The sequence below is a fragment of the Spea bombifrons genome, chromosome 3, assembly GCF_027358695.1.
Source record: "Spea bombifrons isolate aSpeBom1 chromosome 3, aSpeBom1.2.pri, whole genome shotgun sequence".
Classification (NCBI taxonomy): domain Eukaryota; kingdom Metazoa; phylum Chordata; class Amphibia; order Anura; family Pelobatidae; genus Spea; species Spea bombifrons.
This window is the reverse complement of record NC_071089.1, coordinates 54,500,195-54,527,370: the sequence shown is the minus strand read 5'-3', so window position 1 is coordinate 54,527,370 and position 27,176 is coordinate 54,500,195. Positions and strand designations below refer to the sequence as shown.

The window sequence follows — 27,176 nt, the reverse complement described above, 5'->3', positions numbered from 1 at the left end:
ATAGTCACAATTCTATAATAATAATAAACACATAATAATAATAGATTTAATAGACAATTGTCCTGCAGCAGAAGTAAACACGAAGCTAATCGCTAACCTGCAAATGGAGCTGTTCTGAAAACGCACAAGAAATAATTGCCTTTAGCACTCAAAGTAGATTGCAGCCAGTCCAAGTTTTCAAAAAAAAAAAACTGTCCACAGTTTCAGATAATTTTCCAGCCACATTATTTTTGCACATTTCAGTGGAAAAGGGATAAGTTCAAATGACACTACAGCCAACATACAGTGGGGCAAAAAAGTATTTAGTCAGCCACCAATTGTGCAAGTTCTCCCACTTACAAAGATGAGAGAGGCCTGTAATTTTCACCATAGGTACACTTCAACTATGAGAGACAGAATGAGACAACAAAGTCCATAAATCACATTGTCTGATTTTTAAAGAATTTATTTGCAAATTATGGTGGAAAATAAGTATTTGGTCAATAACAAAAGTTCATATCAATACTTTGTTATATACCCTTTGTTGGCAATGACAGAGGTCAAACGTTTTCTGTAAGTCTTCACAAGGTTTTCACACACTGTTGCTGGTATTTTGGACCATTCCTCCATGCAGATCTCCTCTAGAGCAGTGATGTTTTGGGGCTGTCGCTGGGCAACACAGGCTTTCAACTCCCTCCAGAGGTTTTCTATGGGGTTGAGATCTGGAGGCTGGCTAGGCCACTCCAGGACCTTGAAATGCTTCTTACGAACCTCCTTCGTTGCCCAGGCGTTGTGTTTGGGATCATTGTCATGCTGAAAGACCCAGCCACGTTTCATCTTTAATGCCTTTGCTGATGGAAGGAGGTTTTCACTCAAAATCTCACGATACATGGCCCCATTCATTCTTTCCTTTACACGGATCAGTCGTCCTGATCCCTTTGCAGAAAAACAGCCCCAAAGCATGATGTTTCCACCCCCATGCTTCATCGTAGGTATGGTGTTCTTTGGATGCAACTCAGCATTCTTTCTCCTCCAAACACGACGAGTTGAGTTTCTACCAAAAAATTCTACCTTGGTTTCATCTGACCATATGACATTCACCCAATCCTCTTCTGGATCATCCAAATGCTCTCTAGCAAACTTCAGACGGGCCCGGACATGTACTGGCTTAAGCAGGGGGACACGTAGTGTGTAATTGATGGTAGCCTTTGTTACTTTGGTCCCAGCTCTCTGCAGGTCATTCACTAGGTCCCCCTGTGTGGTTCTGGGATTTTTGCTCACCGTTCTTGTGATCATTTTAACACCACGGGGAGAGATCTTGCGTGGAGCCCCAGATCGAGGGAGATTATCAGTGGTCCTGTATGTCTTCCATTTTTGAATAATTCCCCCCACAGTTTATTTCTTCACACCAAAATGCTTGCCTATTGCAGATTCAGTCTTCCCAGCCTGGTGCAGGTCTACAATTTTGTTTCTGGTGTCCTTCGACAGCTCTTTGGTCTTGGCCATAGTGGGGTTTGGAGTGTGACTGTTTGAGGTTGTGGACAGGTGTCTTTTATACTGATAACAAGTTCAAACAGGTGCCATTAATACAGGTAACGAGTGGAGGACAAAGGAGACTCTTAAAGAAGAAGTTACAGGTCTTTGAGAGCCAGATATCTTGCTTGTTTGTAGGTGACCAAATACTTATTTTACCAAGGAATTTACCAATTAATTCATTAGAAATCCTACAATGTGATTTCCTGTATTCTTTCCCCCCATTCTGTCTCTCATAGTTGAAGTGTACCTATGGTGAAAATTACAGACCTCTCATCTTTTTAAGTGGGAGAACTTCAGAGTGTGCAGCCAGACCACACGTTATGTGAGCATGAGGGGTTCTATAGCCAAGTTGCAACTAGCTAACAACATTCTAGCCACCATTTGTAGGTTCAAGGTGAAAACAAGAGTGCATCAAAGTCAGGACAAGTCAGGACAGGGTACTAGAGTGCAGCAAGGTCAGCACAAGCCAGGTGAGGATACAAGGAATCAGTGACGAATCAGGATACTGGAGAACAGTGAGATCAAGGCAAGTCAGGGTCATCGAGTGTAAACAATGTCAAAAAGCAGAAAATATACAAAACACTACTGAAGAAAATAACCACAAAAATGTATCATCCAAGGGATGCATGGGGTTAATATAGGCTGCAGGGTATAGACTGATGCTGTCACCACCATTTTTTAGTGGAGAAAGGGACAGGGGCTTCTTCTCTAGAAGCCAGAAAGGGAGCCTGGAGGATGCAGACACCGGTTTCAGGATCTCAGGCAAGTTCTGGTTGTGGTTTAAACTCTCTCACCAAGATATTCATTATGAAGAGCTAAACTGGTAAGTTTTTCCAACAAGAAGAGCTGATCTGACCCTGCATAATGCATGATTCAGTGGGTGAGCAGAGTTAAGAGAAATCTCACTGATGCAACTACCGTATTTTCCGGCGTATAAGATGCCCTAAAATATAGAGTTTGGGATATACTCGCCGTATAAGACTACCCCTCTACCCAGTATACAACAACCAGCCAATCACGGAAAGCGATGTACCTTACCGGCGATTGGCTGGTTGTTGTATACAAAGCCTGCTTGGATTGGGTGGGTCAGCTCTCCCTAACATATGCCTGTCCACACACACATGTATAGACATACACTGCCCTCACACTCATATACACGTACACACCAGCTTACACACATATACATACATACACTGCCCTTACACACACACACACACACACACACACACATTTATACACTGCCCTCACCACACACCCCTGCCTTTACACATACACACACACACACACATATATATATATATATATATTATATATATATATGGTATATATATATATATATATATATATATATATATATATATACACACACACCAGCTTACAAATACCTACACTGCTCTTACACACACCTGACCATACACATACACTGACCATCTCACACCAACATATAGACACATACACTGCCCCTTTCTCCCCATCTCTTACCTTTCTCATCTTCTATCTTCCATCCAGTTGTGGGAGTGTGAGGTCTGTCATTTCAGACCTCTGCTTTACTGCTCCCTCATCACTACTCGCAGGCAATTGATGCCGAGTGCCGGGACATGACGTCATCTCCGGGCTCGGCATCAATAGCCGGCGGGTAGTGATTGGGGAGCACGGAAGCCGAGGTCTGAAGTGCCAGACCTCGAGCTCCCTAATATTGGGCTAGTTAGAGGGAGGTCGTGATCTCCCCAACCAGCCCTGCTCATCGGGTGCCCGCTGATCAGGGCTAATTGGGGAGATCGTGATCTTGCACCTACCTCGGTGTAGCCCTGAAGACCGGCCCAGGGTAGGCGGCTTCTCCGCTCGCCCCTACCCTAGAGATTCGTGATTCTCCAGTCCGGCTCGGTAAGTTTCAGTACCCGCCGTATAAGGCGACCCCCAACTTTTGATTAGATTTTCACAGATTAAAAAGTCATTTTACACACCGGAAAATATGGTATTTATTATAGAAGGTCATTAAGGGGGAAATGGGTGGAGAGTGGGGCATGTCAGGACCCCGCTCCCACGACCCAGAGGATTCAGGTGTCGACTGATGCTTCTCTCGGAGTCTCCAGGTGAAACCCGGCAAGAGAGACAGTGAATGACTGCCAGCAAAATAAAGTTCATAAACTTGAATTTGTCCTCACGATTTACTCCTTCAGAAAGTGCCGATGTAAGTAAAGTAAATCTAATCATTGATAGGGTCCTGTGTGAAAAGTAAATAGTCCTTTGGATCCATACACATAGCCACGTATTGTTGTTTATTAAAAATCATGATATTACCCTCTTTATCTGAGGGTTAATTTTTATATCTATATTCTTACCAAGTTCATCCAATGCCAATTTCTGTGATATTGAAAGATTGTGGTTCCAGTTTAAATCTTTAGCTGCAATTTTCTCAAGATCATCAGTCACTAATTTAATGAATATGTCAATACCAGAAACATCTGAAAAAAAGGGTGTAAATTGGCTTTTTGTCAATGGATCATCATCTGATATTTGGTCATCCAACAAAGACATAAGGTTATGTAGACATGATCCTTATATCTGAACTGAGCATACAATGATAATATCCGCGCAAATGTATATCATTATTATTATTTTGCATTATTTGTTAATTTTTTTATACAATAACTTATTATCTACACAATTTAATTACACGCCGATTAAGTTATGGTTATTTAGTGTATATAGTTATTTTGCACACACAACACAATTGATACTTTATTTTATTTTCATTACCTATTTTAATGTATGAATATCACAACTATGACATGATTAACTCCTGGATCTAGTCATTTTGTACATACACATGACACATTTTATACATTATTATTGACTATTTCCCTCATTTATTTTTATGTATTTTTCCATATTCAAATTTTTGGCCCATACAATATGTTTTTTCATAATGGCATGTGTAATACATTGGTTACTTTATTTAAATGTACACAGTATTATTTACGTTTATTTAATGTTCGTTTGTGTTATCATACTTCCTTTTAGTTTAATGTTTTAAGTAACATTTCTTTATAATATATTATTTGTATCATGATTGGCACTATATGAATATTCATTTAGTTAGTAATTTTGTCTGTATTAGATCACTTGCTGTGAACCACTTTTTACTTTGTAATTCATTCAGAGTTCAGGAGATAGTTATTACTATTATTATTATCTATTATGTATATAGCGCCAACAATTTAGAAGTGCTTCTTACGATACATATATTCAAGGGGCATGACAAGAGTAGAATTAACTTATTGGATCCTTGGGTTGAACCTCTTTATTGCTGATCGGTTGGCCTCTTCCCCTTTGCACACTCACAAGAGTAGACTGCGTCTCCAGGGGAGACACCTCTTTGTTAGTGATTGGAGCTCTCCGACAAGCCCACCTAATAATAATTGGTCCACAGTTTCTCTACTTCTACAAAGCCTTTGACTTCAATTCGATTCAATCTCCTCCCACTGATATTGGGGCATGTCTGTATTTTGGCTTCTAGTTACAGTATATGCTTCAGCTGTATCCAGCAATATGGGCAGATTAGATTTTCTTTTAGTTATGGCAGCAACCTTTGTGTCAGGGCTCGGGTAAGCAGGTAAGTAGGAGCCCAGTTGCCGAGGATATCAGAACCTCAGATAGGCTGAACCTTAATATGAGATGGTCTGTATTGAAGAAACTGACAAGACAGGTAAGTACAGGCTGTAAGTCTCTTGACAGGGTGCTGAGGCTGGAATGTTAACGTGGCAGGAACACGGATAGGGGACAGGCTCCTCTGATAAACGGCTGGAAGGTCCTCAGACAGGGAACCGGACACACAGCAGGGAGCCCTCAGGCAGAGCAGACGTAGTCAGGCAGGTCGGATCAGAACCAGAAGGACGGTATCAAAGCCAAATTTGAATCCAGAAAGAGCTCAGAATAAGCCGGGTCAACATGAGCAGTGGAAGAGCCAAATCAGGAACCAAGGGATGAAGTCAGAAGCAAGCCAGGTCACAATGGGTTAATAAAAAACTGAATGCTGCTAGCAGGAGAACAGGGCCTGATAAACTGCAATGCAAAGGCCCTGAATGGGGGAGTGAGCAGGTATTTAAAGGGGAGGGCTGCACCCAGGTAAGGAAATACAGCTAGTCCCCACGGTGCTGTGATCAGACAGGCGGCCTCTAGAGGCTGCCACAAATATGACAGGTATACACAAATACAGTGTCCTGGCTAACATGGTGGAATCCTGACACTTTGCTTCAAGAACAGCAAACTACTTCACAACCTAACGCTATAACGCTGGTCCATGTCCAGTGTCAGGCACCAGCTTTCAGTCAGTGTATCTGAGCATGGGGTAATTACCTATGCCTTCATTAATTATATTACTAAGCAACAGTAGTATTTTACCGTATCAAGCATTATTGTCTGTGTCTGTTTGTGTGACTATGTGTGTAATGTCTGGGAATAAGAGGGGGTAATGTCACGACTTACCTTTCCTCCTGGGAGTCTTCATCCGGACGTCGTCGCTCCCACTCGCGGCAAAACGGCTGACCACAAGTCTCTGCTCCACGGCTCCCGTCTCCTGGCAGCGAGCGAGTCACTCACAGGAGGGAGCACGTCCATTCTAGAGGCTGCTTAGGCGGACCTGAGCCCCGCTCAGGGGCGTGGCTTCTCGTGGCACCGGATTTAAATGTCCTGAAGTCCTACTTGCAGTTACCCTTGTGTGGCCTTCGTGTGCAGACGCTCTAGCAGTTCTCTGCATTTTTGTGATATCCTGTGTACCGACTACTGGCTCGTGTGACTAGCTTCTCCGTGTACCGATTCCCAGCTTGCTTCCGACGCTCCATTTAGCAGATCCATCCCTACTACATTTATTCTCCCCTACTGCCATTATTTTACTCAGAGACTGCCTATATATTGCCTATATCCTGTCTACTCTCTGCCTGGTGTCTCTCCTGCCCTGTGTGTTCCTTTTGGGGGCTCCCCATTCGGTACCTCTCAGGGTGAAGATTGGGCTGAACAGGTTTTGGGTTACAGGTGCGTGACAGTTCCCTGAATCTGCTCATATCTGTTAATAGAGAGGTTAATTATCGGAAACTGCTCATGTCTGTAATGATTGTATGTATACTATAATATAAATATTATTGAATCTGAATCAACATGGTTCCCATTTAATCAGTGTGTATGTGAGATATAGATAATATAAAATGTATTTAATGTGTATGTGACGGTGTGTATATGTGAATCAATTTGTATGTGAAAGATTCTCCCTTAAGGGGGAAGGACTGTGAAATCAAAGGGAATTGTCGCCTATAGAGTAATGAAATCAACCCTTACAATCAAATTGGGTTTTTCTCTCTCTCAAGATCCCAAACCACCATCCTAGTTTCTGTGACTATACCTTTGTGATAAGATCTGCTTATTGAAATAGATTAAAAACATTTACTTTTCCTCTCATGATTTCTGGGCCTAGGAAGTTTTGTCCTCTGAAGTAACTACAAATTCAGGAGGGCGTTTCATCTCTGGATAAGCAAAATTAGTTCAATTTATTCCTACAGAAAGTTAATTGCTAGGAAACAGTTGGCCAAACACATACACCAGGACAGGCTCTGCCACACTGACACTCAAACACACACATCAGGATAGGCTCTGCCACACCGATACCCAAGAACACATGGGGACAAGCTCTGCCACACAGACACCCAAGCACATACCAGGACAGGCTCTGCCAGACAGACACCCAAACACACACCCCAGGACAGGCTCTGCCACACATTCAGAAGGGCTAAGCTAAAACAATAAAAAAAAAATATTTTCCGCACTGCTTTGTTGTTGATCCCCTTTTGGTTTTTTGCCCCTTGTGTATAGTTGGTTCCTTTCATGAGTAATACACCTGCCCCTTGTGTATTGATGCCGACAGCACAGATAAAATGCTGCCCTGCCGCATGGGGGATGTATATATGTATATCTGACTAGATGGTTTCTTCCATGAGTCAATACATCCCTCATACTGCATGGCAATATTTTATGTGGGCTGATCAGCAATATGTAGTAGTTATATCTAATGCCCCCACACTTTTGTGTATTGCCCCCAGCTAGCCCCACATTGTATATTTCTCCAACCACCCAGCCCCCCCTTAAGTATAGATTTATGCCTCCAGCCAGCACCCACCCCCTATAGTATCATTTCAGCCCTGGCACCCTGATTGCATTTACAGGATCTGCCCAACCACCCAGATCGGAAGCATATGACTTGCCACCTTTGCCCCCAAACAGCCTGCCTGTGGCATCCTAGCCTCAAACATATAAGCTGATAAAAAAAATATTTTGGTAAACCACCCCTCACCCGCTACACAAAACGTGGAGAAATAATCCTACTTAATTTCTTATAGTCGTTTGAAAAGCCATCTGGCCTTATGTAGTTTCAAATGTTTAACTGATTTCTCAATTTCCTTCACAGTAATTTCTTTGGATAAGACGTTTTGGTATTCTTTATTAAGAGTATCTAAGTTTAAAAGCTTGCATTGCACGTAGGTGTGGCTGCTGTATTTCAAGGCCCTTCCCCAGATTGTAAAGTTTCTCAGAATTTCCTGTAAATGCTTCCACTATATCCTGGGGGCTTTTTATTTCAGCTCAGGATGTCTTTTTCATGTAGCTAATTCTTGTGTTTATAATTTTGTGTCGTGGTAGTTTAGCCTTAGAGGTACCATAGTTCTGCCCCCCCACTAATAAATGATACCCGTTACTTTGCACTTGGTGTGTCTTGTTATTATTGATGGTAGAGTTCTTTCCCCAGAGCAGAACACTTTACTCCGTTAACCATAGCGGCTACTTACCTGTAGCTGTGTCAGGATTCCACCCTGTCAGTCTGGAATCTGTATTTATTTTCTTGATGTCATATCCGCTGCAGCCTCTAGAGGCGGCCTGTCTGTACACAGTACCCTGTAGGCTAAGGAGCTGACCAGCTGCCTCTGCTTACCTGAGCGTAACCCTAACCTTTAAATAGCGGCTTCCTCCTCCATTGGATGCCCTTGCATTGCAGTTTAGCAGCCTAACGCTGTGGCTCTGTACCATGTCCTGAATCGTTCCTGGCATCCTGCTTCAGATATTCGGCTTCTGACCCGGCTTGATATTGACCGCTCTCCTTCATTCCATATCTGGCTTTTCTGAGCCCAGCTACACAGAGCGGGCCCCTGCCAGTTCAGCGGCATAGAGTGGCTTCCTGCTGTGTGCTCCTCCAGAGGGCTTCCTGCCGTGTGTCTGGTTCCCTGTCAAGAGACTTACAGCCTGTACTTGCCCGTCTTCCAGCTTCTCCAATACATACCATATCATACTATTCAGCCTGTGGTGTGTTTCATTTCGCCTGTTTGTATCATTCTTCCAGTTATAATGCATCGTGGGGTAAAAACTGAGCCTCTGGTATCCCCTGTGACTGGGTTCCTACTGGGTTCCTCCTGTTACCCGAGTCCTGACAAGCTGATAGTACAACGTGGAAGGCAGCAGTGGCGGCCAGAGACCTTTCGGCAGACACCTGGTTACCGCTACAAACATATTGGGGGCCAAGCCAGGTGCCATTACGTGATTCCAGTTTGCATATACCATATTTGCTCAATTATAAGACTAGGTTTTTTCCAGAGCAAATGCTCTGAAAAATCCCCCTCATCTTATAATCGAGGTCGTCTTCTAATCAGACCTCATTCTGCTGGGGCCAGGCTGCTTACCGGGTTTTGGTCGCGAGCAGCGTCCAGGAGAACAGGAAGCTAGCACAGTCCTCACATAACTCTGCCTCCCCCCTCCTTCCTCTGGGGGCAGGGCCAGAGAAGTTGCTCGCACAGCGGGACCCCTGCAGAAGTCTGCGAGTGGGAGATCTGCAGTTCAGGTAAGGGGGAGAGGGAGGGTTTTTGCACAAGTATGGAATGAATGAGTATTTAAATGTTTGTGAATGAGTGTGTGTGTGTGTGTGATAGCATGGATGTGTAAGGGGGGGGGGGTGGAAGCATGGCATAGGGAGGCTGTAATCACACTACTATCATCCACAGGTTCCAGCATGTACTGGCTGCCTTGGCTTGATAGGAGTGTGATTGCTGTTAGCAGTTATATATATATATATATATATATACCTCCAGAAATGCATTTTAACCCCCTATATGCCACTCAGCCCCATGATATGCCTTTTAACCCCCTTTATGCCAGAGTGGCATATAGGGGTATAAGGCATATCATGGGGCAGAGGGGCATATAGGGGGTTAAAAGGCATATCATGGGGCACAGTGGCATAACCGGGGGGGGGGCAGGTTGGCAAATAAAAGGAAATAAAAAATATATATTTTTCTCAAACATAGCTTTTATTAAATATGAAAATTAGTTTAGATGAGTTAATATTTACTAGTAAAACTTTTTTCCTATAGGGTAGTCTTATATTCAGGCTTTTTGTTTTTTTCCTAAATTAATATTTTGATTTTGGGGGGTCGTTTTATAATCAGGGTCGTTTTATAATCCAGCAAATATGGTAAATTAAATTTGCTGCAGTTAAGCTGAGATCAAGCATGCATTGCAAGGTGAAGCAAGCTACTAACTGCCCCAGCCCGAGACAGTGTCCACCTATCTGCACCCTCAGCCTTGCAATATATTTGGTCAGACAAGAGAAAGGTATCATCCTTAAATATGAAGAAGAAGAAGAAGAAGCTTTCAGGTGGCTTTCACTATTCCAGGATAGTATTGGATTAGGTGTTAACAAGAAAATGCCTTCTGGTTTCACGAAAAATGAACAAAATAACTTTTCCTGAAAATACTTTGACCCCCTTCTTTTGTTTTTATTGTCTACTTATTTTTCTTCTTTTCCCCTCGCCGACACTTTTCATTTAGTTAGGATGTGCTGAATACATTTAATATATTTTATTAATTTTCAAGTTTTGCCAACAGGTGGTGCTGTATCAGTATATACACAACATTCATTGTCAATACACCGAACAGCCGTAACATTTTGACCACTGGACAGGTGAAGTGAATAACACTGATAACCATGCCACCTGTCAGTGGGTGGGATATACATTAGGCAGCAAGTGAACATTTCATCATCAAAGTTAATATGTTAGAAGCAGGAAAAATGGGCAAGCATAAGGATCTGAAAAATCTCAGTGACTTTAACAAGGATTAAATTCTGATGGCTGAATGACTGGGTAAGAAGAACTGCCTGTGAACCGGTGACAGGCTCATGGGCAGCCAAGGCTCATTGATGCATGTGGGGGGTGACGGCTGGCCTGCGTGGTCAAATCTAACAGACCAGCTACTGTAGCTCAAATTGCTGAACAAGTTTGTGCTGGTTCTGATGGAAAGCTCTGTCATCTTTAGCTCTGTCATCCAGGGCTGTGATATAAATTCTCTGATAGTAGCCACTGAAAAAGGTCCCCCACTCCATCTGGCTGTCAATCCTTCTGGCCCACAGGTTGTTGGCATGTTTGAGGTTATCTGAAACCACCTGGGGGGTTTAATAAAGCATGACCTAAAATCTGGGTTACTAGTTAAGTAGATGGGGTAACATCGCCAACTTAATTTTGGTCTCCAGCGAGTGTAATGCAAGCATGATCCGGGGCATGATCTGAGAGCTATCTATTTTGTATCTTAGTGCGATATAGGTTTGGCAGAAGCTGAGGGGCAACCAAAAAAGAATTGGTGTTTAGGGTGTGCCATGGAACAACTAACTGTAGATTGTGTGTGAAAAGTGTGATACCTTCTTGCTTTGTGATGTTTTGGATCTGTGGTTCAACTCTGTCAAACTTTTTATCTTGCCACGCATTAAAGTTTTCTTCCAAGATAATGTTCCAACACAGCACAATAAAAAGGGTCATTTGTTGAGTTATGGGTGTACAGACGTATCCACAGATATTTTCTTATCAATAACTAGCTTTAGAAATACCGTATTTGCTCGATTATAAGACAAGGTTTTTTTCAGAGCAAATGCTCTGAAAAATACCCCTCGTCTTATAATCAAGGTCGTCTTCTAATCAGACCTCGATTAGGTTGCCAGGCTGCTTACCGGTGCTTTGGTTGCGAGCAGCGTCTCTTCTTCTAGCAGCAGGAGAACAGGAAGCTAGTAGAGTGTCACATAACTCTGCCTCCCCCTCCTTCCTCTGGGGGCGGATCCAGAGAAGTTGCTCGCACAGCCGGGCCCCTGCAGAAGTCTTCGATTGAGAGATCTGCAGTTCAGGTAAGGGGGTGGGGTGGGGAGTTTGAGCAAGTATGTGTGATTAATGGAACGAATGAGTATTTAAATGTTTGTGGCTGAGTGTGTGTGTGTGATAGCATGGATGTGTAAGGTGGGTGGTGGTGGTAGCATGGTACAGGGAGGCTGTACTCACACTCCTATCACCCCCAGGTTCCAGCATGTACTGGCTGCCTTGACGTGATAGGAGTGTGATTGTTGTTAGCAGTTATATATATATATATATATATATATATATCTCCAGAAATGCCTTTTAACCCCCTATATGCCACTCTGTCCCATGATATGCCTTTTAACCCCCTATATGCCACTCTGTCCCATGATATGCCTTTTAACCCCCTATATGCCACTTTATAGAGGGTTAAAAGGCACATCATGGGGCAGAGTGCCAAATAGGGGGTATAAGGCATTTCTGGGGGCAGAGTGGCAACCCTGGGGGCAGATGTGCATAACTGGGGGGTAGGTTGGCAAATAAAAGGAAATAAACATATATATATTTCTCAATCATAGCTTTTATTTAATAAGAAAAAATAGTTTACATGCATTAATATTTACTAGTAAAACTTTTTTTCCTATAGGGTAGTCTTATATTCAGGCTTTTTGTTTTTTTCCTAAATTAATATTTAGATTTTGGGGGGTCGTCTTATAATCAGGGTCGTCTTATAATCAAGCAAATACGGTAAGTACCATTTTTTTTAATTAGTATAGTTTAGTGTTTTATTTAGGACAATCGCCACCCCCCTTCTAGTTGAAGTTAAATGATGCAATTATCCATTCCTTAATCCACGTGACAACCTTTACCTTATCTGTGCTGGTTACCCTCTGTCCCCGCGGATGATCTTCTGGAGGTGATAGTTGGAGCCCCTATATATGTATATATTAAGATATTTTACCAGTGAGTTGTCTTGTGTTACAATTTATGGGGGGGGGGGCACGGGTACCATTTACAGTACACCCCTCACATTTTTGTAAATATTTTATTATATCTTTTCATGTGACAACACTGAAGAAATGACACTCTGCTACAATGTAAAGTAGTGAGTGTACAGCCTGTATATCGGTGTAAATGTGCTGTCCCCTCAAAATAACTCCACACACAGCTATTAATGTCTAAACCTTGGAAACAAAAGTGAGTACACCCCTAAGTGGAACTGTCCAAATTGGTCCCAAAGTGTTTTTTTGTGTGGCCACCATTATTTTCCAGCACTGCGTTAACTGTCTTGGGCAGAGTTCACCAGAGCTTCACAGGTTGACACTGGAGTACTCATCCACTCCTCCATGACGACATTACAGAGCTGGTGGACGTTAGAGACCTTGTGCTCCCCACCTTGCTGGCCACCTTATTAGGTTCACCTGTTCAATTGCTTATTAACACAAATAGTTAATCAGCCAATCACATGGCAGCAACTCAATTTTGGAATGTAGACGTGGTCAAGACAACTTGCTGAAGTTGAAACCGAGCATCAGAATGGGGAAGAAAGGGGATTTAAGTGAACATTGCATGGTTGTTGGTGCCAGACTGGCTGGTCGGAGTATTTAAAAAAAAAACTGCTGATCTACTGGGATTTTCACACACAACCATCTCTAGGGTTTACAGAGAATGGTCCATTAAGGGAAAATATCCAGTGAGCTGCAGTTGTGTAGAGGAAAATGCCTTGTTGACGTCAGAGGTAAGAGGAAAATGGGCAGAATGGTTCGAGAAGATAGAAAGGCAACAGTAACTCAAATAACCACACGTTACAACCTAGGTATGAATCTCTGAATGCACAATACATAGAGCCTTGAAGCACATGGGCTACAGCAGCAGCAGACCACACCAGGTTCCACTCTTGTCATCTAAGAACAGGAGACTAGAAATCGCACAGGCTCAAAATTGGACAACAGAAGACTGGAAGAGCATTGTCTGGTCTGATGAGTCTCAATTCCAGCTGTGACATTCAGATGGCAGGCGTAAACAACATGAAAGCATGGATCCATCCTGCCTTGTATCAACGGTTCAGGCTGGTGGTGTAGTGGTGTGGGAAAAATTTTCTTGGCACTCTTTGGGCCCCTTAGTACCAAATGAGCATCATTTAAACCCGACAGCCTACCTGAGTATTGTTGCTGACCGTGTTCATCCCTTTATGGCCACAGTGTACGCATCTTCTGATGGCTACTTCTAGCAGGAAAATGCACCATGTGGCAAAGTTTACACCATATCAAACTGGTTTCTTGACCATGACAATGAGTTCACTGTACTCTACAGTTACCAGATCTTAATCCAATAGAGTACCTTTGGGATGTGGTGGAACGAGAGATCTGCATCATGGATGTGCAGCCGACAAATCTGCAGCAACTGCGTGATGCCATCATGTCCATATGGACCAAAATCTCTGAGGAATGTGTCCAGCACCTTGTAGAAAGTATGCCACAAAGAATGAAGGCAGTTTTGAAGACAAAAGGGGGTCCAACCCAGTACTAGCTAGGTGTACCTGGCCATTGAGTCTATTTTCACGCACACAAACACTTACCTTTGTCAAAAGGTTTTGTTTTCCAGAAACAAAAAGTTTACAAAATTACGAAAATCACATTCAAGTAACCATAGACGACATGGGTATCCACGTGTGTATCTATGACAATTCAGCCAAGAAACACCATCAAGGATATAACAGACTTGAGTGTTGAGTGGAGAAGCTCACCCAACTACTTAGGGCCACATACCAAGGTGGTAGTCGCAGCCTTTTCTACCTTTCTTCTCGGCTGTCACGGCAAATAAATATTATAGATGCTTATTATGAAGACTGTACCTATTAAAAACACCAAACTTTCAAATTTTCCAGTCTGAAACTTTTTTTTCTGTTTTATTAAGCAACAGCTATATAACCTTTACACATCCAACTCATCATGGAGGAAAACAAGGCAGTCCGTTCCATACAGTCAATGACTATCTACATCTAAGTGTCCAAACACACCACATAATGCTTTCTAGGTACCTGCCACACAATCTTTTACAGTACATAACACATAGTAAAAACAGACAAAGATGGAATTGGGTATTTTGTTTTAACAATGCAATCTGCAATGAGTTTACACTGTAATGTATTAAAAATATGCACAAATAAGTAAAAAGAGTATATATAGTGTTATATTACAGCTCATGCCAAAACATCTATAAGGCTTCCACATTATCGACCAATGTAATCTGGGATCCATTTTCTGCACAGTTCTGATTAGATTGAAAAATCAGTAGAAAAAATGTGACGCTTGGGCAAAATACATACAAAGGATGTCTAAAGATACAGTATCAAAGTTAGATTTTTGAAAATAGATATGAATACAAAGTGATCATATCTCTAATCAATGGCATGCTGTTAAATCTACACAATAGAATGTTATAAAATGTATGTCATTAGGTTCATGTGTACTAGAAGCAAAGTTGAATTTGAAAATGAGAACAAAGAGCGAGGGGAAAAACTGCCAAGCTGTAGCCACTATGAAGACAAGTCTAAGTCAAATCTGTCAGCAGCATTGGTCATAAACAGTATAATGGATCACCTTTACGCAAGTAATAAGGAGTTTTCATGAAACATTATGCAAGGAAATTAGCTGTAAATATTTGACTTAAAATCAAGATCCTTTTATGTACTAGAAAATATATTGTTATATTTGACTGGTACAGTAGATACTTTCCTATGTGCCAGTCATTATTTCTCCTTCAGATTTGGAACCAATGGTCTTTATTCATGGACTTAGCAACACTCCTTTTCATCTTCATGTCTAAACATGTGTTTATAATAGATAGATTGCAACAAGAAAAACATAAAAATGAAACATTTCATAAGGTAGCTTGATCATACCAAATTGTTTCTGTGAAGGTAATACACAAAAACTATTTTGTATTTTTTTTTTGTGAATTTAAAAAGATATTACAAATTGTGATCTTTCACAATAATTCTAAATTAACAGTTTTTGGGAACTTTACTCTGCATTCCCTAAATATAGACCAAAAAAACAATTGAATTACTTTTCATAGCATATGCACAGCATTCTATTACATGACAATTTATGGAGGGAATATAGCTATTAAGATAAAAAGAACAGTGATTTGGCACATTGCTTAGTAGCTGTATCCTTCTTATTGGACAGAAAACCAGAAAAAAGATGAGTTTGATAGAGATTTCTTTTTACATAGACAATTAACTTTATTTTCTACTTTATTTTTTTAAGCGTATATCGCAGAAAGCGGTTTGAGGGTCTCAAACTAAATCTGTCCGTATCTTCCATTTTGATTTATCCAGGTAATCAGAAAAAAAAATAGTAAAGAATTAACTGGGTACGGATTATTTGTTTCTTCTACTTACTTATTACTAGGAAAACAGGACACATGGAACGTGTGAAATAAAAAACATATTGCAAGATCATCAACATCTTCACTTACAGATGTCATTTTTAACTAGTGGATTTTATTTTTGCACACCTAATTATTCACATATTGATGAGTGACAAGTTCAATACCCCTCAGTTAGCCATTTCACTGTTGTGAGGCCAGCCCCACATGTAGAAGTAATGCATAGTAAGACCCCCTCTAACAGTGTAGGTTTCACGTCAAGCAGGTAGTTGCTTTAGAATAACATTATATGTATTGGCCTTTGTATTACATGTGAAGACAAGAATTATTCTGCTGAATTGAAAACTTATTTTAAACAACACGGGCCCCTTTTACCTTTATCATTTTAAAAGGAAGCAAAATTCCAGGATGCTCCAACACTGGGTATTATTTAGCAATAGCTAAAAAGTGCAATTTAAAAAAATAGAGGGCACATCTGATATACAAGACGTACACTGGAAACAATATTTTTACTGTCTAGTAGTATTTTCATACTGGAGTATATAACCCCCTCTCTCAGTGCATACTTTTATTTGCCTACAATCCTCCCTCAAGTGTCTTGGTTATGTGCAAAGCATTGGACTGTAAAAGGCCTCTAAGGATATTTTTAGAGAGGTTTTCATCCATTTGCTTAGCCTCTATTTTTTATTTATTTCATTTTTTTTTATTTTTATTTTTTGTTTTTTAGAGATGCTGTTACCCAATATGCTGAGTGCCATTGTTAAGATTATTCTCTTAACGCTTTACAAGTAAACAACTGGAATTCAACATCTTTGCCATTGTCTAAAACACAACTATTGTTTTTACGTTTGGCATAGATATTTTTCCAACTCTTGACACATAAATACTGTAATTTCTTACTAAACAAGGGTAAACAAAGACATTATAATCTCAAAAAGAGATTTCAAAAAGGTTCTATAACGTAAATTATATTTAATAAAAAGAAAAAAAAAAGTTTTTTGATGCCCACTTAAAAATAATAATGCATTCAAGTATCAGAAAATCTCAAAGTTTAGTTGCCAGTTTAAGTGTGACACACTAAAAATTGACAAAAAAGTTCAACAAACCAAGGTCATGTTTGACAAAATATATTATAAATAAGGCAGTTTCCCCATGTAATTACTCTAACATCAAGTTCACCAAACACAACAAAACAATTCCATCAATACAAGCCAAAAGCCACATTTCCACCAGAACATTAAATGGCTCCCGCTCAGAACACCAGCAATATTGCATTATAATAATAAAAAAAGAAACAAAAACAACAAAAAAACAGCCTGCACCTAGGCATTTATTCTTTCCAGTTTAATTGTGTAAATGCTTATCTGTTCCAGATACCTATTCTGCCTAAACTCTGCATTCATGCCAGAAAACCCAGAAGTGAAATGTCCTTCTTCCGTCACTAACTCATTTAAGACGCTGAGTCACATTGGCCAGAGCAACTGCAAAAGCTTGGACGGCTGAAAATGGATATTGAAAGTCCAAAATGTATGCATTTCCATCTATTCTTCCAAACTGCATTACCTGCAAGACCCAAATAGAAATAGTTACATTCTCTTTAGCAATATATTATTACAGCTGACATATTTATATTAATGGGAATTACTTTTCTGGGTCAGTGTAACATCTCATAGTAAAGCATACTCAAGCACATCATAATTAATGGAAAAGAATGACAGGACAATTTGTATATTTGGTCATTTTTAAGTTAATGGTAAGCATTATTTGAAGGGATAATCCGACAGCATTCTTTATTTGCTCAACATATAATTTATTAACCAATCTATACACTTGATTTTAATCTTAAAGACAAATAAGATGCTATAACAAAGGACAAAAGATAACGGGACATGACAGTTTAAGCTTTATTCTCACAGGAGAAAATAAGGAAAGTGTGTTATGGTCCTTTGAGATACTTTTAACAACATATCACAATCACTTAAGTCACAATTTTATCTATCTGTGACTTAACACCACTCTCAATGCACCTCATTTTCCATTTACTAAATAGTTTCTAAGCAGATTAGATTTCTTCAAAAGCAGGACAGATTTGTAAAATTTGGGGCTAAACTTCTGTCTGTTGGCGCAGAAAGAAGATTGAATAAATGCTTCCAAATTCAATAACTACATTCAGTACAAACAGTGAATATAAAATAGATAATAAAGCATTCCATACCTGTCTTCCTTCCAGCTCAATTTGAAAATTTTTTGCAGATTCCTGAGTGACCCGTCCACCAAAGTCCAACTGGTATACTTGGGTTGCCTCATTCCACAAAGGCTGCTTGTTTGCCATCACATAGACAAAGCCTTGGCTTCCTAACCTCCCATCATCCTTTTCGTTAGCTTTCCGACATTTGAATTCATCCAAGTCACTAGCTGTTCGCAGATTCCGCTTGGTTTTCCATCCCTTTTTATTGCTCTGGCTCTGGTTCATCAATTCATCCCCACTGATGAAAAGCTCAGGCTCACTCTCTGAACTATCCTGAAACTCGTTTGTCTTATTCAGCTTCTTTGTTTTTAGCTGGTCTTTCTGGCTTTTGACTTTCTTTTTCTCTCGTCCAAGTCGGGGACTTGCAATGAGAGAATTGAAATCCCCTAGTGTCCTTGCCTCCTTTTTACCTTTACCCTCTGTGATGGCCTGTACATTCCCTTCCTCAGCTCTGCTATCTAACCGCTTCCGATTTTTTTTAGCAAACTTATCAGTTCTCTGGGGTGCAGGACTTTCTGTCAAGGACAAAACTTCTTGAAAATTATCAGCAGTTTCTACCATAACTTCTGTTCCCACATTACTTTGGAGCTCTGGCTGGGGGGGAGAAAGGACAGTCTTTTCTGGTGCCAAATGTGGCTTTGGTGGAAGGGTGGATTGTGAATTCTGCACAGGGGGACATGCACTGTAAACATTCCACGTATGCAATGCTATTGCAGGAAGCTGTAAGCCATTACAATTACTGCTTCCAGGGTACATTGGTGGCAAGGGGCAACAAGGCAGGTTGGGTGGATATGTTGTTGGCTCCTGTTGCACATATTGTGCTGGAGATGAAGTCTCCTTTGGGGAACAAGGGTTTTGCACTTGTTGAAGAGGAGGAGGGATGCTATAGTTTCCATTGTAGGATACCCCGAAGCCATAATTTGCTTGAAATGTTGCAGAGGGGCTGGTTGGAGATTTTGGGGAAATAAACGGAACCCGTGATGAATCTAAATGATGGCTTTGCTGAATGATTAAAGGTGGAGGCCTCTGAGGAAGAGGGAGTGTGTTATGACCAGTCCTTTCCTGAGGAACCCATACATCTTCACTTACCATAGGATCCCAATGATAGGGAGGAGGGCGTTTTATAGTTAAGCCTGACTCTGTTAGGTTCATGTGTCTCACTGGCTTCTCTACCTGGCAGTGCTGGGAAACGGCTTCATCTTCTGTGAAAGCTGAGTTAATGTAATCTGTCCTGTCTCTGCAAGTTTCAGATGGGCTCAAAAGATTATATGAGGACTGGGATGCTAAAGGAGTTGCACTGGTTGAATGAACAATTACAGTACTCTGCTGTGAGCCACGCCCTGTGGACACATCAGCACGATTATTCCCAGTACCAAGGGTATTAGTGCTGATATTGCCACTATGATTACTGATACTGTTGCTAATTACACCGGTGCCATTGCTGCACTGACTGCACGTGTACAGTGTTGAAGGTGTCCTTTGTTGGTACTGTCCACTTACAGCATTGCTCTTTGATTTGTGAGGATGCTGCAGAGTGGATCTCTGATTATCTACCATTTGAGCCATTTTCAGTGCAGCCTCTCTGCTATTCCTTCGTAGTGTGGCATGGATAAGACTGCTATCTATTCTCTGAGCCATATTCCTTCCTTGAGCAAGCTGTGCAGCTATCTCAGGGTATGGCGGGGGATCTCCTGGAGGTATAGAATAACGAGGAACTGTCAGTCTGTTCAGAGTGGCACTAGTGCAGGGCTGCTTAATCTTTTTTTCTGTTGCAGAAACCCTGAGGGTGGCTGAGCTTCCTGGCCCTGGAAGAGTGTATGTATTTTGAGTGCAAAGGATTCTGGTTCGTGGTCTGCACACTTCTTCAACATTGCCACTGCTATCAAATGTTGTTATTCGTTCATATCCCAGAGGAGTCTGGTAGTGCCCACTTGTGAATAGGGGAAAATCCCCCTTCTTTAAGCAGAGATCTGCAGGAGGTTGTGTGATAGGAGGAGGAGGTGCTGCCGATGTTGGAGGAGCTGGTATCGTCCCTGGGTATGGAGGAGGAGGATTGAGTTTGTTCATCTGCATCTCTTGAACAGTTGTAAAAACAACAGACTCGCTTTCTGCAAACTGCGGGATTGACCTCAAAGGTTTTACCTTTTGTGTATGTTCATGGTCTCTATCATTATGATCAGTTACAGATATCTGTGCAGCACCCTGTGGAGTATGAGGTGTTTGGGTTGAGTGGGAGAGCTGGGATGAATAAGACATCTGCGCTGAGTGCGACATCTGTGTTGAGTTTGGGAGCTGGGATGAGTGAGGCATTTGGGTTGAGTGCAGGAGGTGGGATGAGTGAGGCACATGAGATGTGTGAGGCACATGGGATGGGTGCGGGAGCTGGACTGAAGGCGATATCTGGGTTGAGTGGGAGAGCTGAGATGAGTGAGGCACGTAGGATGAGTGCGGAACCTGGATCGAGGGGGGCAATTGGGCCGAGTGAGGCATCTGGGATGAGTGGGAGAGCTGGGCTGAGTGAGGCATCAGGGTTGAGTGGGAGAGCTGGGATGAGTGAGGCGTCTGGGCTGAGTGGGAGAGCTGGGATGAGTGAGTCGTCTGGGCTGAGTGGGAGAGCTGGGATGAGTGAGGCGTCTGGGCTGAGTGGGAGAGCTGGGATGAGTGAGGCGTCTGGGTTGAGTGGGACAGCTGGGATGAGTGAGGCGTCTGGGTTGAGTGGGAGAGCTGGGATGAGTGAGGCATCTGGGCTGGGTGGGAGAGCTGGGATGAGTGAAGCATCTGGGCTGAGTGGGGGAGCTGGGATGAGTGAGGCATATGGGATGAGTGAGGCAGCTGGGCTGCGTGGGAGATGTGAGATGAGTGAGGCATTTGGGCTGAATGGGAGAGCTGGGATGAAAGTGGAATTTGGGTTGAGTGGGGCAGCTGGGATGAACTAGACATTTGGGTCGAGTGAGAGAGCTGAGATGAATGAGGCAGCTGGGTCGAGTGGAGTAGCTGTGATGAATGAGGCAGCTGGGTCGAGTGGGGTAGCTGTGATGAATGTGGCAGCTGGGTCAAGTGGGGTAGTTGTGATGGATGAGGCAGCTGGGCCGAGTGGGGTAGCTGTGATGGATGAGGCAGCTGGGCCGAGTGGGGTAGCTGTGATGGATGAGGCAGCTGGGCCGAGTGGGGTAGCTGTGATGGATGAGGCAGCTGGGCCGAGTGGGGTAGCTGTGATGGATGAGGCAGCTGGGCCGAGTGGGTTAGCTGTGATGGATGAGGCAGCTGGGCCGAGTGGGGTAGCTGTGATGGATGGGGCAGCTGGGCCGAGTGGGGTAGCTGGGATGGATGTGGCAGCTGTGTTGAGTGGGGTAGCTGGGATGAATGTGGCAGCTGTGGATTATGTGAAATTTGTGATGAATAAGGAACCTGATGTGGAACCTGTGACAGATGAGGAACCTGCTGTGTAGGCTGAGGGGGCTGCAGACGTCCCATTTCTACTCCACCAAATATTACTTGGCCTGGATTAGAGTAACGATTGGGAACTGGGTATTGAATTGCATTTTCGCCTGGATGATCAGTTGGTGCAGCAACAACCATTTGATTGGACAATACATCTAGCTGTACATTTTGATTGGCTAACAATGACTGGACCAATCCTATACTTTGAGTTGGAGACATGGCTTGAGCAGAGCTATGAATAGGTGCTATGGGTATATTCACTGTGCAAGGCGGGTTGTTTTCAGGTGCTCCAGATGTCCCACTTACTGCAAAAAGACAAGAACACAGGGAAATAAGTTTATATACATTAAATCAATTCACAATAACTATATCAATGAATGCACCAAACATATAAATGACGTAAAAAGCTGAAATCCAACACCATTTAATGCATCCTTTCATTTATAAAAGTAGAGGAGGTTCCTTTATTTGCCAACAGTGCAATGTGGGACAATAAGACTAAAGGACAAGGTCAAGAAACTTTACTCACACATTATCTGGCTTATATAACAGTGTATGTATGTATGTATGTATGTATGTATGTGTATATATATATATATATGTATATATATATATATATGTATATCTATATATATATGTATATCTATATATATATATGTATATATGTATATATATATATATATATATATATGTATATATATATATATATATATATATATGTATATATATATATATATATATATATATATATATGTATATATATATATATATATGTATATGTATATATATATATATATATGTATATATATATATATATATGTATATATATATATATATATGTATATGTATATATATATATATATATGTATATGTATATATATATGTATATGTATATATATGTGTATATATATATATATATATATATGTATATATATATGTATATATATATATATATATATGTATATATATATATATATATATATATATATATATATATATATATATGTATATATATATGTATATGTATATATATGTATATGTATATGTATATATATATATATATATATATATATTTTGCATTGTTCACATTATAGGTCACATTAAAGGTGGAAAAATTTTTGACATGATTTATCTTTGACTCGTTCTTTAAAATCACAAGAACCTGGCATTTTAACAGGGGTGTGTAGACTTTTTATATTGTGTGTGTGTGTGTGTGTGTGTGTGTATTTATATAATCAGTTTATTGTTGTGTGTTTCAGATATAGTTGGCTTTCTATGCATTTTAATTTTATTTATTTTACAGAGGATGATACCACTGATGCTGCAGAGCATATTAATGAAATGCATTTTAGGCCACTTAATTACAAGTTGGCAGATTCATGACCCCAGGCTGAGTTGTGTTTACAAATGTTTGCTTTTACAAACAGCTCAAAAGTGTTACTGAATATTTGCAGCATATATTATGAAATACTGTTTTGAGTGTAATTGCCTGGTTAGTTCGTTACTATTCTAGCTTTGTAATGTTTTATAGTCGATGAGTCTCGACAGCAACAGATAAATGCTGTAAATGCCTTCGAGGCTGATCAAATTGCGATAGGTTAAGTTCCCTAACTAATGATTATTTTCATAATCAATTTTTGTCAAATAATCGGAAAAAAATGTATACCCACCAGTTACACCTTATATTCCCCCTGATACTCCCCCGACTTGCTCCAGACTCCCTGGTGTCTAGTGGGGGCAGCCGTCATAGAAGCCCCAGCGGAAGTGGAGGGCATTAGCGGAGGATGTCTGCGCACATTGCACAGATGTCCACCAGCTGTTAGAGAGGAGGAACCAGGTCCCGTTCAACGCTGCAGAGGATCCTCCTCTCTGGCAGCCGGTAAACATAGCGCAATGCGCGCAGACAACCTTCGCTGCTGCTGGCCGGTACATACGCCGGGGCTTCTATGGTGGAGCACCGGAACGTCATGTCACGCCGGTTCTCCATCATATAAGCCACGGCAGAAGTAGGGCAGAAGCGGAAGATGTCTGCGCGCAAAGCACAGACACCCACCGGCTGCCGGAGAGGAGAATCCTGGTCCCCTGCAGTGCTGCGGGTGATCTGGATCTTGGTGTTATTATCCTACCTCTATTTGAGATCGGATTATAAGATGAGGGGTATTTTTCAGAGCATTTGTTCTGAAAAAACCCTCATCTTATATTCCATAAAATCGATTCAACTAATCGATAATGAAAATCATTGACAATGATTAGTTGTTGCAGCCCTAATGATTAGTAACATTGTTTACGCCCCCCCCTACTGACAAAAAAACGACATGGCAGTGACTGTACGCAAACACTTTTTGTATTTAACTTAAAATATATAGAATAAAAAAAACTTCTCTTCTTACTGGACAAGGCAGTTTACAGATGTACGCACATTAGCAATGCCTTAAGAAGCATCACATGCAATAAAGCAACAGACAAAGAAAATCAATAATTTGGACCTTTTCAGACCTTGCCCTGAACGTTACAGAGTATACCTTACATAGTTTTTCCATGAGGACTGTTTTGAAGGATGGTACTTACTGATTTTGTTCTTAATGCGTTCATATTTTTCAACTTTGTAAGCTTCCTTACCCTAGCGGTTTCTAAGTTTTCTTTTTCTTTCTTTCTTTCATGTTGTTGCTACTACCCAGTATATTGCGATTCAACACAGACAAAATGTGACGCTGTTTGCCTTTCTAATACTCTACTTAAATACAATACCAATAAGAAATAGGGATTCTTGTCTGAAACAGGAATAAGCACATTATAGAAATACAGGTCAGAGAATAATCATGATGCAGACACTTACCAGGTAAATCATCCTCATCCTCACTGAAGACATTAGTATTGAATACTGGCAAATTAATATAGTCCATGGATATTTTTCTCACTTCTGGAAGGTAGATGGTCATTTGCCTTGGTTGCAAGTGCAGCAAACTTGTTTTATAAATTACTATTAAACAAACAAAAAAAAAGAATAACATACATGTAAGACATTGACTTAATGTTCTACTCCTAATTGAAATAGAAAATTTAAATCTATAATTTAGCTTGCATATTTTAAATATTTATTCAATTTGTAACAAATAAAAATAATAAAAAATATTTTGGTAACTAAGATGACAAGGTCACAGTGAAGTCTAGACAGATATATTTATAATAAAACACTATCTTACCAGCTCCGAGGTTGGCTGGGAGGAAGGCTGCAAGTCCCACAATTTTAAATTTGGTTCCCCAAATATTGGATGTGACCTGGGCAAGGTAGTTATGCTGCTGTCAAAACAAATACAAGGTCATCACAAAAAGGCACATAAAAAAAAACACTTTTACAAAATATTTATACATATATGTACATCCAAGCATTAACTGTCTTCATAGAAAATTCGGTAATTTCTAGCTGCGCTAAAATAATTGCAAAGGGTTTTCTAATGATCATTTAATCTTTTAAACTTAAACTTGGATTAGTGAACACAACATGACATCAAAACACAGGAGTTATTCATGCCGATAAAGAGCCCCTGTACCCCTACAAAGATATTCCATTAAAGATCATCCGTTTCCAGCTACAATAGTCATTTACAACATTAACAATGTCTGCACTGTATTTCATGTTATATATATATATATATATATATATATATATATATATATATATATATATATTTCTACTAAAGGTAGCAACAAATTCTGCTACAACAAAAAATAAACCATATATTTGATATAAAGTAGGGCTCTCTTATAAACTCATAGAAATATAAATAAAACATAATAAATTATTTGTGATAATATAAAAAAACCTATACTAAAATTTTACAATTTAACTTATTTCTTCTACACAGCAGGTACCACTGCTGAACCATGACCTCCTTTATGCAATGTTCCCCGATTGTGTTTTTTTTGTGTTCTAGAAGGCCACACCATACCCTTATATTTTACCTTATACTGGATGTTTATTTAATAAATACTACTGGTTTGGGTGGTAGTGATTTTTTTTTTTTTAATTATTTTTTTTAGTGGTAGGGCTAGATGATATTGGGGGTACATTTTTTATTAATTTTCTATTTGTTGCAGAGGTCCCTTTTGGGAATCTCATATCTTATGGACGCTAGTGATGTCACAGTGACATCACTGGGCTCTCTATAAAGGTTTTTTTAAAATTTTTGTTACACATATATATATATATATATATATATATATATACATATATACATATACATATATGTATATATATATATATATATATATATATTTCATACACACACACACTAAAACCAGCAAGCTGGTGTCCATAGCCTGATATTGATGATCGCAATGCATGTGATCAGCCAGCAGGGGGGAGCAATCGGAGAGCCCAGCTGACCCTACTTGGTCTCTACTCTCCTTCATAGACCTTCCGAGCGTCAGCATTCATATTGTAATGGGGTACCAGCGATCACCAATGCTGGCGATGTACCTGCTGCAAAAAAAGTCAGGGCGTACAGGTACGTCCTAAAGGGCTTCATGACACCTTTGAATGGATGTACCCGTACTGAATTAATTTTTGTCTTCACTCTTATATATTCACTAAAATTATCTTCCATGGTCTGAATGTTTGGAAATGCTGCTTAAGGGTACTAATCTTACCTGACTGATATCATCCAAAGGAAATTCTCTGCGGGTTAAGCTGGGTGAGCCGATAGAAGGCTTTCTAATAGGGAGTCGAGGGGACCTTGTAACCTCTTGAGCAGCCCTAGATAACTTTGGCGATTTTCTGGCTTCTATGTTAATCCTATTAGAAAAACAAAGTCAATCTACAGCATTTAAAAAGGTATCAGTAGTGAAAAAAATGTAAAGGAGACTTGTCCTAAATATCAAGTAGGGCAAGCACTAAGTCACCAGATATTGCATAACAATCAGAAGCACATGGGTGCAGTTGGTAAAACACATTTTATATTTTTAGCCTGTTATTATTCATATGCTATTAAGGTATACCTTCGAGAGTGGTTGCCAAACTTATTGTGTTTCTAAATATGCTGGATAAACCAAAAGGCTCATCTATCGTTCATTCCAGGTCCACATAGTGTGGGACAGTTACTCCTTCTGACAATGTGCATTATGTGTAAAATAGTGATCCTGGTACAAAGTTTGAAATGTGGTCTTATGGCAACCAATGAGATTGGCCAATCAGCAGGAATTGGTTGATACGTAGATAAAATAACTTTAATTGCACAGAAACAGAACAGTTAAAATGTTGAGCTATGGTTTTGTGAGATAACTATTGGGAGTGGAGGAGAAAAAAGTCAGTAACCATTACCATTAGATATGGTATTCTGAGGCACAGACAAGATATAGAGGAGCTTGTTCACCGTTACGTCACCAAACTAAGACTGTATTATGAAGGGCCAACATATGTCTTCTCA

General features: G+C 40.5%; 1 protein-coding gene across 2 annotated transcripts in view; it reads right to left on the bottom strand.

The window, feature by feature from the left end:
- Nucleotides 1-17,172: 17,172 nt before the first annotated feature.
- The window catches only part of TULP4 (TUB like protein 4), a 103,776-nt gene continuing 93,772 nt past the window's right edge, over nucleotides 17,173-27,176 (bottom strand). The window contains exons 11-15 of one of the 2 annotated variants that reach the window (XM_053460230.1): nucleotides 26,401-26,545; nucleotides 24,954-25,050; nucleotides 24,587-24,730; nucleotides 18,277-22,055; nucleotides 17,173-17,624 (exon numbers count right to left, since the gene is read on the bottom strand). In XM_053460230.1, coding sequence (XP_053316205.1) covers nucleotides 17,508-17,624; nucleotides 18,277-22,055; nucleotides 24,587-24,730; nucleotides 24,954-25,050; nucleotides 26,401-26,545 — 4,282 coding nt within the window. In that variant the 3' untranslated portion in view covers nucleotides 17,173-17,507. The remainder of the gene's footprint in view (nucleotides 17,625-18,276; nucleotides 22,056-24,586; nucleotides 24,731-24,953; nucleotides 25,051-26,400; nucleotides 26,546-27,176) is intronic. The other variant, XM_053460231.1, reaches the window with a different exon arrangement.